The 18,102-nt window shown below is 50.2% G+C and overlaps 2 protein-coding genes across 5 annotated transcripts in view; both read left to right on the forward strand.

Annotated features, from left to right (window-relative positions):
- Positions 1 to 409, forward strand: part of TEAD4 (TEA domain transcription factor 4) — an 82,081-nt gene extending 81,672 nt beyond the window's left edge. For all 4 annotated transcript variants that reach the window (XM_003820349.6, XM_063593297.1, XM_055095259.2 and 1 more), the window contains one exon: positions 103 to 409. In XM_003820349.6, coding sequence (XP_003820397.1) covers positions 103 to 216 — 114 coding nt within the window. In that variant the 3' untranslated portion in view covers positions 217 to 409. The remainder of the gene's footprint in view (positions 1 to 102) is intronic.
- A 16,675-nt stretch (positions 410 to 17,084) lies between these two features.
- The window catches only part of TSPAN9 (tetraspanin 9), a 231,747-nt gene continuing 230,729 nt past the window's right edge, over positions 17,085 to 18,102 (forward strand). Inside the window, exon 1 of the mRNA XM_034935188.3 lies at positions 17,085 to 17,103. The gene's annotated coding sequence lies outside the window, so the exon portion shown is untranslated. The remainder of the gene's footprint in view (positions 17,104 to 18,102) is intronic.

The following is an 18,102-nucleotide window of genomic DNA, read 5'->3' on the forward strand; positions in this document are numbered from 1 at the left end:
TGCGGCGGGTGCTGCGGGTGTGGCTGGAGTCTGTGTGTGGGTAGTAGCCATGGCGTGCCCCATCTGGGGCCTTATTAACCCTTGTCTTTTTCTCTCCCACAGGTGGTCACCAACAGAGACACACAGGAGACCTTGCTGTGCATTGCCTATGTCTTTGAGGTGTCAGCCAGTGAGCACGGGGCTCAGCACCATATCTACAGGCTGGTGAAAGAATGAGAGACTCGGGGAGCAGGGAGGGGGGAAGAGACGTGTGTGCAGGAAACGGGGACGTGGGGAGGGGACCTGCAGGGGCAGCCCCCTGAAGTGCCAAGAGAGCTGAGAGGAGCAGTTGTGACTCTACCCAGGAACAAACTGTGCCTGAACCTGAGGTGCCCAACCCCAAATAAACCCAAGATGCTGTGTATTTTCAGAGGACCTGGTCTGGCTGTGTGAGCCTCGGGAGGGACTGGGGGAGCAAGGGGGCCATCTGGGAGGCAGGCCGGAAGCAGTGCTCAGAGACGTACCCCGGGCAGTTCTGAAGCCAGCGTCCCAGTGGACTCAGCCGGGAACATCGCCGGACCCTGGAACTGAAGATGTGACGGTCCCTGTGCTACCTCTCAAGCCCCTGCACTGTGGTGCTGGCCACGCTGTGAGGCCCGATGAATGCATGGGCCACGCACCCACAGCCACGTGCGCCCCTGCTGCACTCCCAGGACGGTTCACACAGAGAGGCCCCCTCCCCTGGGGGGTGGGTTTTAGGTGTGGCGGTGACAGTTGTTGGACGGGGACACTGTCAGAATTCTCTGGATAGTTTCCGTCCACCTCAGTGGATGTGGATTCCGTGACCATCTTCCGTGACCATCTTCCGTGACCACGTTGGGGGCACTGGTTTCAAATCAAAGGACCCTGAGGCGGGGAGGGCAGGAGGCGGCAGGGCTGAGGCCGGCCTGAGGAGTCTTGGCGGGAGGTTGGGTGCACCAGTGTCCTCTTGGCTATGGCCAGGAGGTTGATGAGAGGTCTCTGGTGCTCCGCTGGTCCCCGAGAGCCATTGGTGCTTGTGAGGCTTGTTCAAACTCTGTCCCAGCCAGGGTGCCTGTTAGGTGGAGGCCTCCTCAGAGCCAGCCTGCACCATCTAACTTCTTCCCTGAGGGGTAGTTTCTGTGCTCCCAGGGGTGGAGGAGGGAGTGGACCCCACCCTGAGCCTAGACTTAGATATGCAGCTGAAGGGGTTCCTGGGTTTCTTTCTCCTGAGAACTGGCATGGGCTCTGAGTTTTGCCAGTCCTGGCTTCGGTCCTAGTATTCTAAGCTGCCTGACCTTGGGCATTTGTCAACCTGTCTGAACCTTAGTACCCTTTCCTCTCTGTAGAGTGGGAAGAGATGGAGTCTGTGAAGTGCCTGGTGCAAGCTGTACTAATACATCTAACAATGAGCTCCTCCCTCCCTCCCTTCCTGCCTCCCTCCCTCCCTCCCTGCCTCCCTCCCTCCCTGCCTCCCTGCCTCCCTGCCTCCCTGCCTCCCTCCCTCCCTCCCTCCCTCCCTCCCATGGGGAGGCCAGAATCTGGCTGCTTGCTGCCACCTAGTGGCTCTTTGGGGTCATCTTCCCTCATAGGAACCACAGATCCAGTAGCCTAGAGCAGAAAGGGAAGGAAGATTCAACCTAGGGGTGTTTATGTTTATCATGTGTCCGGCACTCGGGGAGATAGTGCATGGGACTACATAAGTAAGACAGCATCGAAGAGGTGTCTTGGAGTGTGGTTAGGAGCGAGGGCTCTGGAGTCAGACAAGCTACAGACTAGCTGAGTGACCTTGGGGCAAGTTATTTCATTTCACTGTGCCTCAGTTTCCCCATCTGTAAAATTTGTATAACGATAACCTACCTCGCGTATCTACAGTGCCTAGCATAGTGCCCCACATAAATGTGTTCACTAAATGTACGTCGTTATTAATCATAGGAGCTTGCAGTCTCACTAGGGCCGACTGGAAAACTATTAAGTGATCCTCAAAGCCACTGGCGCTCAGAGACTAGAGAGATCAAGGTGCAGAAGACTCAGGGAAGGGTAGTCTTGAGGGCAGCTGCCCTTAAAGGGTGGGCAGCATTTAGTGAAGCAGATGGAGGGAAGTTGACCAGCATCCCAGATGTGGGGAAGAGGCCAGCAGCCTAGTCTCCTCCACGGCCCAGCCCCCACTGTCTTACCAAAGAACAGCTTTAACCAAACCCCTCTGGGCATCAGGACCACTGCTACACCTCTTGTCAGGCTGCAGAGCTATGCAGTCTGGAGGCCCAGCTCTCGTCAGAAGCTGGGGCATGGGCTCTAGGGGAACCTGGGGTCAGATGAGCCCCTGAGCAGGTGGCAGGTGCCTACATGTCCCAGTGTGGGTTCGTGTTTGTGTAAGGCTCTCCTGCCCCCACCCCCAGGCACCAGCACAGCCTTTGCCTTCACTCTCTCCCCTCCCCTGTCCCTGGGGGATTGAATAAGGGAAGCTGGGGTTGGCCGTCCTTCTAGCTTGATTGGCAGCACCAGCGCTGTGACGGAAGGATGTGTCGTGCCAGCAGCCTCTTGGCCGCAGGACAAATGCACATTTAAAGAGATAACCTTTTTGTGTCCTGGCTGGGAAAGAGGTCAGTGCAGATGTTTTTGGGTCCAGGTGTTGGCTGTGAGTTTTCCTTTCCTCTATGAACTGACCTCAGCAGCCTAGTGGACAGTCACCTCCTTACAGGTGTAAAATCCAAGCCAGTCAACCATAGCAGGTGGCAGACTTAGCTGCCTTCCCTGTGGTGTGGTGCAGACCATGACCCTTGAGGCAAATGGGTGAGCTGGCCCCACCTCGCCTGCAGCCTCCTCTGAGGCTCCCCTGCTGCCTCCCCACTAGCCTCCCTGAATCACCTACTTCCCAGCACCCCCAGCCCGTAGTTCTCATCCCGTCTTCCATCTGCGATCTGGCGCTCATTCTTCCAGAGCCAAAGAGGAATCCCCTCTTCTCATGCAGAAGACAGTCATGCCTGCCCTTGTGTGTCAAAAGCATTGCATTTATGCCCTGTTAGAACCCCTGTCACAAGCATGGTGCCTGAACACAGGTGCCTCTGTGGTCTCTTCTCATCCTCACCCAATGGGTACTATGCTAGCCCCATTTTACAGATGAGGCAAACGTGGCACGGAGAGCTCCACTAACTTGCCTGGATGATTCATGCATCCATCCATTCACTTAGCAAATACTTATTTAACTTCTGCTTTGTGCTAGGCAGTGGGGATGTGGCAGTGGGAATGTGGCAGTGGGGATGTGGCAGTGGGGATGTGGCAGTGAGGAAGACGACAGGCTCCTTGGGAAGCAGAGTAAGCAAGTGAGGAGACAGGCGGGCATGGTGAGGCTGCGCAGGCGCTGAGATCGAGTTGCTGGGGGAGGCCTCTCTGAGGCGGTGGGGCTTGAGTTGATTCTGAAGGACAAGAAGAGCCAGCCCTGGGGGAGCTGGGGGAATGGTATTCCAAGTGGAGGGAACAGCAGGTGCTGGGGGCAGGGAGGTGACAGATGTGTCCCAGGTACAGAGAACAGAGTGAACAGGAGAGAGGAGGGGGCCAGGGCATTCCAGGTGGGGAAAGGCAGCAGGTGGCCCGGTGGTACCCCCTCTTTTGGCGAGGGCTTTGGACCTTACCCGGTGTGATGGGAAGTCCTGGAAGTGTGTTAAGCAGGGGAGTCTTTTTGATCAGATTTTCTAGAAAACGACAGTGCGCTGCTGTGGACCTCAGAGAGGCATGTGTGATAGTGTGTTTTGGGCTCTTCCCACGAAACTCGGCTCTGCGCAGTGAGACCTCATTTCCTGGTTCTGTTTGATGAGTGAGCGAATGCACATGGCAGGCGGTCATGTCCCTTGGGCCTGTGAGGTGAGGAAGGGTCCCTGAGCCCTGTGGGGATAGAGACTCTTCCACCATTCTGACATGATCCGAGTTAGCAGGCAGCACTGTCCAGATGGAAACGGGGATGGGAGACAGACCATCTCTCTCAGCGGGTCCAGCCATGAGCCAGCAGACTGTTTCCCATTGGCCCCCATCTTTCAGAGTGGGATGATCTTTCTAACAAAGAAACCCACACAGGAGTTTGGTGTGTGTGTGCGTGTGTGTGTGTGTGCATTACCTTTCAGGATGGAAGCCGGTGGGGTGTGGAGCGAGGGGCTGGCATGGTTGGCCTCGCCCAGCTCCTGTACCTGTGTGTGCCTAGAGCATGCACCTGCTCCCTCTGCTGGGCTGAGACTCAGAGGACACTGGGCAGGTGGTGGGGGGTAGGAGGGTCGTGGCTGTGTTGGGTGGGGCCACATCAGGTGTGTGGCACAGAGGGGGAGGGGGAGGGGGAGTGGCAGTGTGTTCCACCCAGCAGTCCCTGTGTTTGACCTCTTCGTACACTCTCTGTTGTATTAGCTCTCAGAATGAAAACGAGATACTTTTCCCCAATCTATGTACGTTGTTCTTAAGAATGTACACTTGGCCAGGTGCAGTGGCTCACGCCTGTAATCCCAGCACTTTGGGAGGCCAACGTGGGTGGATCACCTGAGGTCAGGAGTTCAAGACCAGCCTGGCCACATGGCGAAACCCCATCTCTACTAAAAATACAAAAATTACCTGGGTGTGGTGGTGGGCACCTGTAATCCCAGCTACTAGGGAGACTGAGGCAGGAGAATTGCTTGAACCCAGGAGGTGGAGGTTGCAGTGAGCTGAGACCGCGCCACTGCACTCCAGCCTGGGCAACAAGAACGAAACTCCGTCTCCCAAAAAAAAAAAAAAAGAACTTAAAGTTAAGCCAGGCCAGTGATTGAATTGACCTCTTACAAGTCATGTGATCTTGGACAGATACCCTCTAGGGAACTTCATAATCTCATTTGTGAAATGGGAATAAATGCTCCGACTTGGGACTGCCACTGGGAGGAGGACAGGTCATGGTGTGTGAAGGAGCAGGGCCACCCCTCGCTCACGGCGCGCTCAGGGAATGTGAAATGTGGGTGTGTAAAAATGTCCCCTGACTCCGCCCTTCCCGCCCCTAAAACACACGCACATGCACGCATACTTATTTTTAGAGAAAAAAAGCTCTAATGTCCCTCAAAGAAGGTGAGGAGAAGACCTCGAGTCTTGGTTTAGCGAAAACTGCCCCGTGCAAGGTTGTGCTTTTAGATTTTCGTCCTCACCCTGGTGTCAGGAGAGGGGAGGGAGTGTTCTAAATCGGGGAGATAACTTTGTGGCCCATTAAGGGGAGAAAGAGGCCCCAAGGGAAGGTCTAGAAAGGAAAGACAGGCCGGGTGCTGTGGCTCACACCTGTAATCCCAGCACTTTGGGAGGCTGAGGCGGGAGGATCACTTGAGCCCAGCCTGGGCAACATGGCAAAACCCCATCTGTACAAAAAAATAGAAAAATTAGCAGGGCATGGTGGCGTGCTCTTGTAGTCCCAGTGACTTGGGAGGCTGAGGTGGGAGGATCACTTGAGCACAGGAGGTCAGGAATGCAGTGAGCTGAGATTACATCATTGCACTCCAGCCTGGGCAACAGAGCAGGACCCTATCTCAAAAAAAAAAAAAAAAAAAGGAAAAGAAAAGAAAGGGAGGGCAGAGCAAATGGAGGACTAAAATACTCTAAGAAACTGTCAGGAAATCTGGCTTTCATTCAGCTTCCTGAGAAACAGCAGGGAGAGGTGGTCAGGTGCCTTCGTAGAAGGCGGGAGCCCCATTGGTAGAAGTGGCTGAGTCTTAAGCTCATGGATGTCTAATACTCAACCTTCAGTTTTTTTTTGTATTTTTGCTATGTAAAACCCCTTCATCTCTCCAAATCTTCAGTAAAGTCTGCTACATACACAAAGGCCTTTGTGTGTGTGATCTTTTTCTTGGAAATGACAGGTGCACACCTGTCCACAGAACACAGAGGTGGCAGCAGCAGGTCGCAGCCACCGAGGCCATCACAGCCTGAAGCAAGGCAGTGGAAGCGGGGACTCAGCCGTGCAAGCTGCCCAGCCTCCCACCCAACCCCCCCCCGCCCCCCCCCCCCCAGAGAATGAAAAGCACTCAGGGACGCCTCCAAGCCTGGGGTCAGGTTCAAGCCAGTATCCCTGGGCTCCCCGGGAACAAGTGTCTCCATGGCTATCTGGTTATCTCAGTCCTTTACTGTCCCCAAGTGAGGTTCCAGGAGGGAGTTCTGTCACCAGGTTCTGTGAGCACTGCACCTTTAGGAGCAACAGTAAATGGACACAGGACCCCCTGGATTTGAAGAGTGGTCAAAGGGAGAGGTTCAGGCAGGGGCCGGCAAGATGTGATCCCTAGCTTGGCATCCTAGGAACTCGAGTCTAGCACTTGGCTCAGGAATAAGCAGTCTTACTAGCAGCCCACATGACTGACTTGCTAGCCAAAATCAGAGCAGCGTGATTGATAAGCCCAAGTGCCACTTCATTAATTCACACGGAACAGCACCGCTCCCAGCACATGGGAATGCTTGTATCTGCCTGTCAGCACATTCCTTCCTCCATGGAACACCAGATCACTTGCACTCGGGAGCTTGTGCCAGTGCTTACGCAGGGAGTTGCCCAACCTTAAAGGATTGCAGGCCATTGATGTTGAGGACCTGGTGCCCCTGCATCCACTACAGGGACCTGAATTCTCCCATCCGAGAATCAAGAAATCCTTTTTTCTGGACATCGGTTAGCAATGACTTTTTGTTTGTTTTTTTAGAGATGGGATCTCACTATACTGCCTAGGCTGGTCTTGAGCTCCTGGCCTCAAGCAATCCTCCCACCTCAGCCTCCTGAGTAATTGGGATGACAGGCATGAGTCACCGTGCCCAACAACATTTTTTGCCACCACAAGTCCATTCTATCAGAGGTCCCCAACCCCTGGGCTGCAGGCCAGTACCCATCCGTGGCCTGTTAGGAACCAGGCCACATAGCAGGAGGTGAGCAGCAGGTGGGAGAGCAAGCATTACCGTCTGAGCTCTGCCTCCTGTCCAGCCGTGGCGTTGGATTCTCACAGGAGCACAAACCCTGCTGTGAACTGTGCATGCGAGGGATCTAGGTTGCGCTCTTCTTAAGAGAATCTGTTGGCCAGGCGCGGTGGCTTACGCCTGTAATCCCAGCACTTTGGGAGGCTGAGGCGGGCAGATCACAAGGTCAGGAGATCGAGACCATCCTGGTTAACACGGTGAAACCCCGTCTCTACTACTAAAAATAGAAAAAAAAAATAAGCCAGGCGTGGTGGCGGGCACCTGTAGTCCCAGCTACTCTGGGCTGAGGCAGGAGAATGGCGTGAACCCAGGAGGCGGAGCTTGCAGTGAGCCGAGATCGCGTCACTGCACTCCAGCCTGGGCGACAGAGCAAAACTCCGTCTCAAAAAAAAAAAAAAAAGAATCTATTGCCTGATGATATGAGGTGGAACAGTTTCATCCCCAAACCATCCCACCTGCACTCCCCGCTCCATCCGTGGAAAAATTGTCTTAAATGAAACCAGTCCCTGGTGCCGCAAAGGTTGGGGACTGCTGCATTACATCATGCAGAAAGCGACGATGCTGCTGGATAGGGTACAGTATGCAGCTAGCGGTCACTCCCCAAACACTACTGAGCACCTGAGAGTTGGCTGCTCGACTACACTCATTTTTAGTAGTTTAGGGTTCAGAGGGGGATCATTCTGAAGCCCCCTTTGTACCTGGAGCAGTTTCTCCCCGCTTCCTCTCCCCGTCTGGGTGGAGAGGCAGGAGGCCTGCCGGTCGCATGCTCAGCACCTTCCTTTCAGACTGTAGGCTGGACCAGTGACCTTTAGGGCTGGGAGGGTGGAGGAAGGTCTGCTTTAGACTGAGTTCTTTTTGGTTCAGGCTTGTGGGTTGTGCTGGGCATCACAGACAGGCTTACAATTTGAGACTGACGAAAGCAAGGAAGGAGAAAGGAACAGGAAAACACAAGTGGAAGGGATGTGGGAGGAGCCAGGCTGGGAGTCCCATTATTGTCCCTGAGAGTTGTCCTTTCAGGCACTGCCAGCAGTGATGAGCGGGGTGAGGGTGGCTGGCACGGCCCAGTGCTATTCTGCCACAGCCAACAGCTGCATTTCCTGAGCAAACGCTAGAAGCAAGTACAGTCCTAGGTGCTGGGGATACAGTGGGGCAGAATACAGAGGTCTTCAATCTCCTGTGGCCTCCCTTCTAGCAGGGGACTTCCAAGAAACAAGCAACAAAAAAGGTAGGTAAACAAGAAAGCAGCAGGAGGTGATGTGTGCCTTGATGAAAATAAAACCGGATGATGTGCTGGAGTAGGGTTTGGCCAAGTCCAGCCCAGCGCCTGTTTTGTTTGTTTTTCTTAGAGACAGGGTCCCACTGTTGTTGCCCAGGCTGGTCTTGAAGTCCTGGCCTCAAGTGATGCTCCTGCCTCAGCCTCCCAAGTAGCTGGGGCTACTGGCCCACACCATCACATCTGGCTAAGAATGGTTTTTACATTTGTTTGTTTGGAGACAGGGTCTTGCTCTGTTGCCCAGACTGGAGTGCAATGGCACAATCACGGCTCACTGCAATCTCAACCTCCTGGGCTCAAGTGATCCTCCTGTCCCAGCCTCCCGAGTAGCTGGGACCGCAGGACAGCGCCACCTTGCCAGCTAATTTTAAAATTTCTTGTAGAGGTGGGGTCTTGCTATGTTGCTCAGACTGGTCTCGAACTCATAGGCTCAAAGTGATCCTCCCACCTCAGCCTCCCAAAGCACTAGGATTACAAGTGTGAGCTACCATGCCCAGCCAGATTTTGTTTTAAAATGATTGAATAAAAATTGAAAGCAGAATAACATTTGTGACCCTGGAAAATGATATGGAATTCCAGTTTCAGTGTCCACAAATAGAGTTTTGTTTGTTTGTTTTGTGAGATAGGGTCTTGCTCTGTTGCCCAGGCTGGAATGCAGTGGTGCTATCTCAGCTCACTGCAGCCTCCACCTCCTGGGCTCAAGCAATTCTCCTGCCTCAGCCTCGAGAGTAGATAGGACCATAGGCACATGCCTGGCTAATTTTTGTATTTTTTGTAGAGACGAGTTTTTGCCATGTACTCCAGGCTGGTCTCGAACTCCTGGACTCGAGTGATCTGCCCGCCTTGGCCTCCCAGAGTGCTGGGATTACAGGTGTGACCCACTGCGCCCGGCCATAAATAGAGTTGTATTGGAACATAGCCACAGTCCCTTGTTTACAGATCTTCTCTGGCTGCTTCTATGCCACAGTGGTAGAGCTGAGTGGTCGTGGCAGAGACCATATACAGCTCACAGCACCTGAAATATTTACTATCTGACCCTTCACAGAAAAAGTTTGCCCACTCCTGCATTAGGGGGTGGCTGGAATGGCTTTTTCAGAGTGGGTGGTCCTTGAAGGCCTCTCTGAGGCGACATAGCAGCCAGCCACGTGAAGACCTGGGGAAGGAGCCCAGGGCCAGTGTGTGGAGGCAGGAGAGCGCACATGTTCAGGTGGAGAAAGGGGGCTGGAGTGACGTCCTGGTCCTGCTCCATAGGGTGTATCTTTAATCATTTACTAGAGGAGAGTAGCGGTTTCGGGAGGTGGTTTTTTCTCCCGCTCCATCTGTTTCCTCCCAGTTGGCTTTCTCTTGGTTAGTTTGGGTCTTGGCCATTCATGGCAGAGCCCTTCCTCAGAAGCCCAGCAGTCCTGGTTGTTCAAACTTAAGACTGGGAGCTAAAAGCCGATGAGAGGCTCTGACTGTGCAGCAGGTGCTGGCGGCTGGGTCGTGCTCTGTGACCATCTGGCTGGGCTCTTATTTTAGGAAGTGAGTTTCTTTAGGGTATTTCCTCCTGGCCTGGTCAAATTCCATGGATGGGGTTTCTTCAATTGCTTGCTGGGGAGAGCATGTGGCCACCAGCATTCTGGGAACCAAGTGCTGGAATGTCTCAACCTGCAGTATGGAAACTTTCACTAATCCCCCTGTTTCATGCACTGTGTGCTCTCGCATTCAGCTGTAGCTGGTGTCCCCCAGGGAGAGAACTCCCAGCTGCTGCCTGAGCTGTGGAGGGGAAGTCCCCCGACTGCACGGGGTTGAGGAGAGATTTGGGGAATCTATCTCTTCTTGAGCTCAATTTGATCAATTCTTCTGTCTTTGGCCCCATCTCTATCTCTACTTCCAGAGATACCTGGTGCCACCAATTCATGACTTTTGAAGGGTTCAGTGGTATGAGTCATGCTCCTTTGTGGCTTTTCCTGGTTTAGGATTCAGCTTCCTTCCCCTTCTCCTTTCCTTCCTTCCTTCCTTCTTTCCTTCCTTCCTTCCTTCCTTTTTTTAGAAGGAGTCTCGCTCTGTCACCCAGGCTAGAGGGCAGTGGCGTGATCTCGACTCACTGCAACCCCCACCTCCTAGGTTCAAGCAATTCTCCTGCCTCAGCCTCCCGAGTAGCTGGGATTATAGGCATCTACCACCATGCTGGGCTGATTTCTGTATTTTTAGTAGAGACGAGGTTTCACCATATTGGCCAGGCTGGTCTCAAACTCCTGACCTCAAGTGATCCGCCTGCCTTGGCCTCCCAAAGTGCTAGGATTACAGGCATAAGCCACCATGCCCAGCCCCGTTCTTGCTTGTTTCCTTGCTTGCTTTCCTTCTTATTTCTTTCTCTTATTAATATTATTTTTTTGAGACAGGTTGGAGTACAGTGGCATGATCTCAGATCACTGCAAGCTCCACCTCCCCGGCTCAAGTGATCCTTCCACCTCATCCTCCAGAGTAGTTGGGACTACAGGTATCTGCCACCATACCTGGCTAATTTTTGCATTTTTTTGTAGAGATGGGTTTTCACCATGTTGCCAAGGCTGGTCTTGAAATCCTGGACTCAAGCAACCCACCCGTCTCAGCCTCCCAAAGTGTTGGGATTACAGGCATGAGCCACTGCACTCTGGCTTGGCTTTGCTCTTTCTTTCTCTTTCCTTCCTTCCTTCCTTCCTTCCTTCCTTCCTTCCTTCCTTCCTTCCAGCCACCACACTCTGGTCTCCCTCCCTCCTTCCCTCCTTCCTCCCTCCATCCCTCCCTCTCTCCCTCCCTCCTCTTTCTTTCTTTCTTTTTCTTTCTTTCTTCTTTTCTCTTTTCCCTTCTCTTTCTCTCTCTCTCTCCTTCCTTCCTTTCTTTGTTTCTGTCTGTCTGTCTGTCTTTCTTCTTTCTTTCTTTCTTCTTTCCCTCCTTCTCTCCCTCCCTTTCTCTCTCTCTCTCCCCCTTCCCCTCTCCTCCCCTCCTCTCCCCTTCCCTTGACAGAGTCTTGCTTCGTCGCCCAGGCTGGAAGCGCAATGGCATGATATAAGTGATTTAAGATAGAAAAGTATTTCTCTCTCATGAAATCTGTCCATAATTGTTAAGGTACTCCATGGTATCAAGGACCCAATATCTTTTTTTTTTTTTTTCAGACAGTCTCACTCTATTACCCAGGTTGGAGTGCAGTAGCACGATCTCAGCTCACTGCAAACTGTGCCTCTCAAGCTCAAGGGATCCTTCTACCTCAGCTTCCTGTGTAGCTGGGACTCTGGGTGTGTGCCACCATGCCCAGCAAATTTTTTGTATTTTCCACAGAGACAGGGTTTCACCATGTTGGAGTATTTTGGACTCAAGCAGTCTGCCCCCTTGGCCTCCCAAAGTGCTGTGATTACAGGTGTGAGCCACCATACCTAGCTCCAAGATCATTTTACCTTGTTGCTTTACAATGGGTAGTTTCTATTCCTAAGGTAATATCATGGTCCAGAAGAGCTTCAGGAAATCCAAGACCATTACATAACATTCCATTCAACTGAAAAGAAAAAGGAGCGAAGCTTTTGAAGGCCCTGACAAGATTTTGTGGTAGGGAGACTGCTTTTTTTTTTTTCTCCTAACATCTGTTAACAAAATTTCCGTTATCATCTTTTTCTGGTAATATCTGGTAGTTATGTATGTTGCTGACACCTCAATGTCTGAAATCGAGTAAGAAAGTAAGATCTATGCGGCCGGGCGCGGTGGCTCATGCCTGTAATCCCAGCACTTTGGGAGGCTGAGGTGGGCGGATCACCTGAGGTCAGGAGTTCGAGACCAGCCTCAACATGGGGAAACCGCATCTCTACTAAAAATACAAAAAAAAAAAATCAGCTGGGCGTGGTGGTGCATGCCTGTAATCCCAGCTACTCGGGAGGCTGAGGCAGGAGAATTGCTTGAACCTGGGAGGCGGAGGTTGCGGTGAGCCGAGATTGTGCCGTTGCACTCCAGCCTGGGCAACAAGAGCGAAACTCAGTTTAAAAAAAAAAAAAAAAAAGAAAGTAAGATCTGTGCTGCTATGGTTTTAATGTGTCCCCTGCAAAATTCAGGTGTTGTCAATGTGATAGTATTAAGAGGTGGGGCCTTTAACAGGTGATTATATCATAAGGACTTCTCCCCTCATGAACAGGATTAGTGCCCTTATGAAAGAGGCTTCCCATGGCTGTTGGCCCTTTTGCCCTTCTGCCTTCTGCCAAGTGAGGACAGTGTTCCTCCCCTCTGGAGGATGCAGCTTTCAAGCCACCATTGTGGAAACCAAAATTGGACCCTCATCAGACACAGAATTTGCTGGAACCTTGATCTTGGACTTCCCAGCCTTCAGAACTGAGAGAAGTAAATTTTTATTTTTTATAAATAAACCAGTCCCAGATATCTGTTATAGCAGCACAAAAGGACTAAGACAATGCTTTCTTAGACAATGGGTTGCTCAAATGTCGAACTCTGCTGTTTTATGCTATTTCTATAGTTTACTTTTCAAGATTTTACTTTATTAATATAAGCTTTACAATTTTATAATGTACTGATACACATTTTTATGGTGTTCTTATTATATTCCATGGAAAATGGCAAAATAAATTTTAAGATTCCAGAAAAAAAAAAGAAAGAAAGAAAGAAAAAGGAGTGAAGAAGAGCATGCCCCTCCCTTTTGGGAATTTCTGGAAATTGCATTTCTGCTTACCTTCATTGGCCTCACTTAGCTGCGGGAGCCCCTAGGAAATATGGTTTTTATTCTGAGTGACCATATGCCATATGGAGGAATCCTATTACTCAGGAAGCAGAGGAAACCAGCGATCTCTACGACAAATGCATTTCTCTGCCCTCATCTTAACTCTCTGTCAGTAGCATTTGACCACTACTCCCGGAAACTTTTTTTTCTTTTTTAGAGATGGCCTCACTCTGTTGCCCAGGTTGGAGTGCAGTGCCGTGATCATGGCTCACTGCAGCCTTGAGCTCCTGGGCTCAAGTGATCCTCCCACCTCAGCCTTCTGAATAGCTGGGGACGCAGGCATGCGCCACCACGCCTGGCTAATTTTAAAATTTTTTGTAGAGACAGGGGTCTCACTATGTTACCCAGGCCAGTCTCAAACTCCTGGGCTCAAGCAATCCTCCTGCCTTGGCCTCCTAAAGTGCTGGGATTACAGGCCTGAGCCACTGTGCCCAGCTTCTTCTTCTTCTTCTTTTTTTTTTTTTTTTTTTTTCCAGAGACAAGATCTTGCTTGGTTGTCTGAGCTGGAGTGCAGTGGTGTGATCATAGCTCACTGCAGCCTAGAATTCCTGGCCTTAAGCAATCCTACTACCTCAGCTTCCTGAGTAGCTGGGACTACAGGTGCATGCCATCGCACCCAGCTAATTTATTTCATTTTATTTTTTAGAGATGGAGGTCTCACTATGTTGCCCAGGCTGGTCTCGAACTCCTGTACTCAGGTGATCCTCCTGCCTTGTTTTCCCAAAGTGCTGGGATATGGGCATGAACCACTGTGCCCAGCCACCCTGACTACAGCACTTTTCAGTTTACAAAGCACTTTCTTTTTTGTTGTTGTTTTTGTTTGTTTTTTGTTTTTGAGATGGAGTCTCGCTCTGTTGCCCAGGCTGGAGTGCAGTGGTGCAATCTCGGCTCACTGCAAGCTCCGCCTCCCGGGTTCACACCATTCTCCTGTGTCAGCCTCCGGAGTAGCTGGGACTACAGGCGCCCGCCACCACGCCCAGCGAATTTTTTGTATTTTTAGTAGAGACGGGGTTTCACCGTATTAGCCAGGATGGTCTTGATCTCCTGACCTCGTGATCAGCCCGCCCACCTCAGCCTCCCAAAGTGCTGGGATAACAGGTGTGAGCCACTTCGCCTGGCCCCCTACAAAGCGCTTTCAAATACGACGTCTTTCTTGCCGTTTACAGCTACACTGTGATACTGTAGACATCCTCTTCACAGATGAAGAAATAGAGGCTCAGAGAAATCACTAACTCAACGCCACTTGGTTACTAGGTTGCAGATCTTGCACTGTACTTCAACTTGGAAGTCCTGGCGCCTCCACAGTGCTCGTGAAAAGAGGTGGACAGCAGGTGACGCATGTGCAGGGTTTGCCTAAGGCCAGGTAGGAGAGTTGGAAGCTGGCCCTGAAGGCCCCAGAGAGCACCAGCATTAAGCGAGAAAGCAATCCCTTTTTGGTGCAACAATTACCCTCCCTCCCTGCCTCCCTGCCTCCCTGCCTCCCTGCCTCCCTGCCTCCCTGCCTCCCTGCCTCCCTGCCTCCCTGCCTTCCTACCTTCCTTCCTGCCTTCCTGCCTGCCTTCCTGTCTTCCTGCCTTTCCTCTCTCTCTCTTTTTTTTTTTTTTTTTTTTTTCTTTTTTTTAAGACAAGATCTCATTCTGTTGCCCAGGCTGGAGTGAAGTGGCCCGATCTTGGCTCACTGCAGCCTCTGCCTCCCAGGCTCAAGCAATCCTCCCACCTCAACCTCCAGAGTAGCTGGGACCACAGGCACGCGCCACCACGGCCAGCTAATTTTTCGGTATTTTTTTTTTGTAGAGACAGAGTTTTGCCATGTTGCCCAGGCTAGTAAAATACTTATATTTCTATAGGGGTGAGGTGGGGTGCAGGAGATTGTGGAGAATAGAGGGAAGTAAACATTAGACAAGCACCACGAGAGGGAAATGTGCTTGCCAGCTGGCGCGCTAGCAATCCCATCTTAGAAGTAATCAGGGAGTAATCAGATGTTCAGACCAAGAGTCTGCTGAGTGTCTTGTGACTATATCAATGTTTTCTCAGAATCAAAGGGATCTGCTTCTCTTTGCAGCCTCCCTCCCTCAGAGGCCAAGCTGAGAAGTTTTGAAGTTTGGCATGATTCTCTTATTCTGCTTTTCCTTGTCAGTAACTACTTTGCTGACTTCTTTCCAATTTCTTTCTCTAAATCCCCACCAATCCTGCACAGACCCTTTGGGGCTGGTGTATGCCAACATTATGTTGAAGTTGCCGGGGACACACAGATTTCTGATTTTAAGCTGTTTAAGGGTTTGCACCGTCTTAACAGCAAGCAAAGGTGAGTGACTTGTACGTAACTCGCTCAAGTTGACACAGTCGGAGAGTGGAAGCTGGGACTCAAAGCCAGCCTGTGACTTCTTAGACCACATGCTGTCTCCCAGCATTAGTTCTGGAAAAGGAAGAGCCCCCAGGAAACACCATTCTGTCCATCACATCCCTGTGCCCCTTTCATCTTGAGGGACCCACCCTAGCACTGGCCCTGGAGACACATGAAAGCACGCCTCAGATGCCTGCTCCTGGGAAGGCCTCGAGCCCCTCCCGGCTTATAATTGGCCCACTTGCTCTTTCTCTTCATCTGGCTGGGGCTTGGATTCCTGGCTGGAGTCCCTGGCTTTGATATTTGCTTTTGCTCTCCTGGTTTGGCAACTCATCGCATTCCCCTGGTGGCCTCCATTTTCTGTTAGCCCTCTGCCCTGCTCCCTCCTCTGGGTTTGTGTCCTCCCAGGGCCTCCAGTAGGAATTCTAGGAATGCCTAGAGTCCAGACAGGCCTCATTCATCCCATAAACATGTACTAAGCACCTAGGGTGTGTCTGTCTGCTGGGGATGCAGCAGTGAAGAAAATCAAAGTCCCTGCCCTTAAGGAGCTTATATTCTACTGGGGGGAGTCACATAACAAATGAAGAGTTGTGTCAGGCCTCCTATTCTATTTCTCCCCCTCCCAGCCATACCCAAACTACTCTTTGATCTGATCTCTGTGACAGAGGCAAGGCCACACACACACTAGATCAACAGAGGGAGTGTGAGATGCAGAAGTGAGAGGGGGCAGGTGCCCCAAAGCCTCCTGACACAAGGTCACCGCTGCTGTGTGAAAGAAAATGCTAGAGAAGGCTGGGTGCAATGGCTGACATCTGTAATCCCAGCATTTTGGAAGGCTGAGGCAGGAGGATTGCTTGAGTCCAGGGGTTTGAGACCAGCCTGGGCAACATAACAAGACCCCTTGTCTATAACAAAACAACACTACAGAGAGAGAGGGCGGACCTGGCTGAGGGAACAGCTCCAGCCTGTGTTCACTGGGACCGTGGAAGGAGCCACATGCACAGGTGCTCACTTGTGAACAGCACCTACTTTCTGGGCTTCAGAGCATGGTCCCCGGAAGAGTGGCAGTGCATCATCTGGGAGCCCACTGCACGTGCAAACCTCACCCCACCCACTCCAGTCCTTCCCAATCAAAATCCGCAGGGGGTTCCTGAAGTTTGAGAAGCAACAGAGCTAGACTTTTTGACCAAGTACAGATTGATCACCCCAAGGCCATGGTCAATCCATGATAACTCCTCTCCCCCATGGAGATGGAGTAGGGATATGAGTGGGATACAGAGACTTCCTTCCATGGAAAGATATGTATTTGAGCAGCATATTCATCACTGTTTGTAAAAATTAGTGACTTTTCTCTTTACAAACAAAACACCAATAAAAATGAATGAAAGAAAATTTAATTTGAAAGAGGTGCTTCCTTTTAATTTGACTTGTAATATTTTTAACTGTCAAAATTTCAACAAATAAATCGCTTTCTATACTTTTGTGTTAGTTTATAAGCTACTGAGTCACGGTCAGTTGAGTTTTTAATGCCTGAGGGAAGCTTTTATGCATGGAGAGGAACAAAGTTATCTGTGTATTTTACTTATGTTTCCAGTTTATTGAAGGTGTACATTTTATTGTTATTTTCATTTTTATTTGTTTTACTTTATTTTGGGGGGACAGAGTCTCGCTCTGTCACCCAAACTGGAGCATAATGATATAATTATGGTCATTACAGCCTTCAACTCCTGTTCCCATGTGATGCTCCTGCCTCGGCCTCCCAAAATGGTGGGACCACAAGCATGAGCCACTGCACCCAAAGTTGTACGTTTTCAAGACTAGTTTTGTTAAGTTCAACTCATACGATTTATTACTTTGCTCATAAATCTAGTATTTTTATGTTACTTTGCTCATAAATCTAGTATTTGTATCACTTGTTCTTTGATTAATGCCTGATTAGCTTATAAATTCTCTAAACATTAAATATTACTTATAAGCTTGATTAATTAAATTAGCTTAGGCTGTTTAAACTATATTAATATTAATATTCAAACATCTAACAAGGCAGATATACAAATCTAACAAAATCTTAGACACTAAGCATGTAGCACTAATAATTTAAACACTATTCACAAAACATAGCCTCAATTTATAGACCCAATTAGATTTATTTAAGCATTTAACCACCAAACTTAATCTACCTAAATACTAAACTAATATCACAAGTTTAATGTCACATGCTTTTACACTTTTCCAGCACTTTAAAAAGCAGATTTTAAAATTCTATACTTTAAAGTTGTTAGTGGTTAATTTTATATTATGTGAATTTTACCTCAACTAAAAAGCAGATAAAACCCAAATCATCCCAGTGTTTGCAGTAGTTATTACCTAAAGCTATTAAAGTAGTTACTCCTTAAAGGTATTACAAGAGTATTAATCTACGTTCGTGTCCATCATCTTCTTTATATTTATTTTTAAGCCTCCATCCAAAGAAAGAAAGCAGAATTAGCCTCACAGTTGGGCTGAAATGGCTCAGTTGAAGATGTAGGTCTGAGGTACGGTTACAGATCGGGGTATGAGTTCCAGATTTGGAGCTGCCGTGCTGTTCCAGTATGGAGAGATGCTTGGAGCCTGGGCACTGGGTCTGGGAGTGGGGCCTGGATGTGCCTCCTACAGTCATTTCTCCCAGGCTGGCAATTATCAGTGTGGGTGGCTTCCTTTGGTCAAGTTTTTCCTGCCGCATCAACAAGATTCATAGAACTCTCACTGTTTTGTTTTGTTTTGTTTTTTGTTTTTAAATAACTCAGTGCATCTTTCATCCCT

The sequence above is a fragment of the Pan paniscus genome, chromosome 10, assembly GCF_029289425.2.
Source record: "Pan paniscus chromosome 10, NHGRI_mPanPan1-v2.0_pri, whole genome shotgun sequence".
Taxonomy (NCBI): Eukaryota; Metazoa; Chordata; class Mammalia; order Primates; family Hominidae; genus Pan; species Pan paniscus.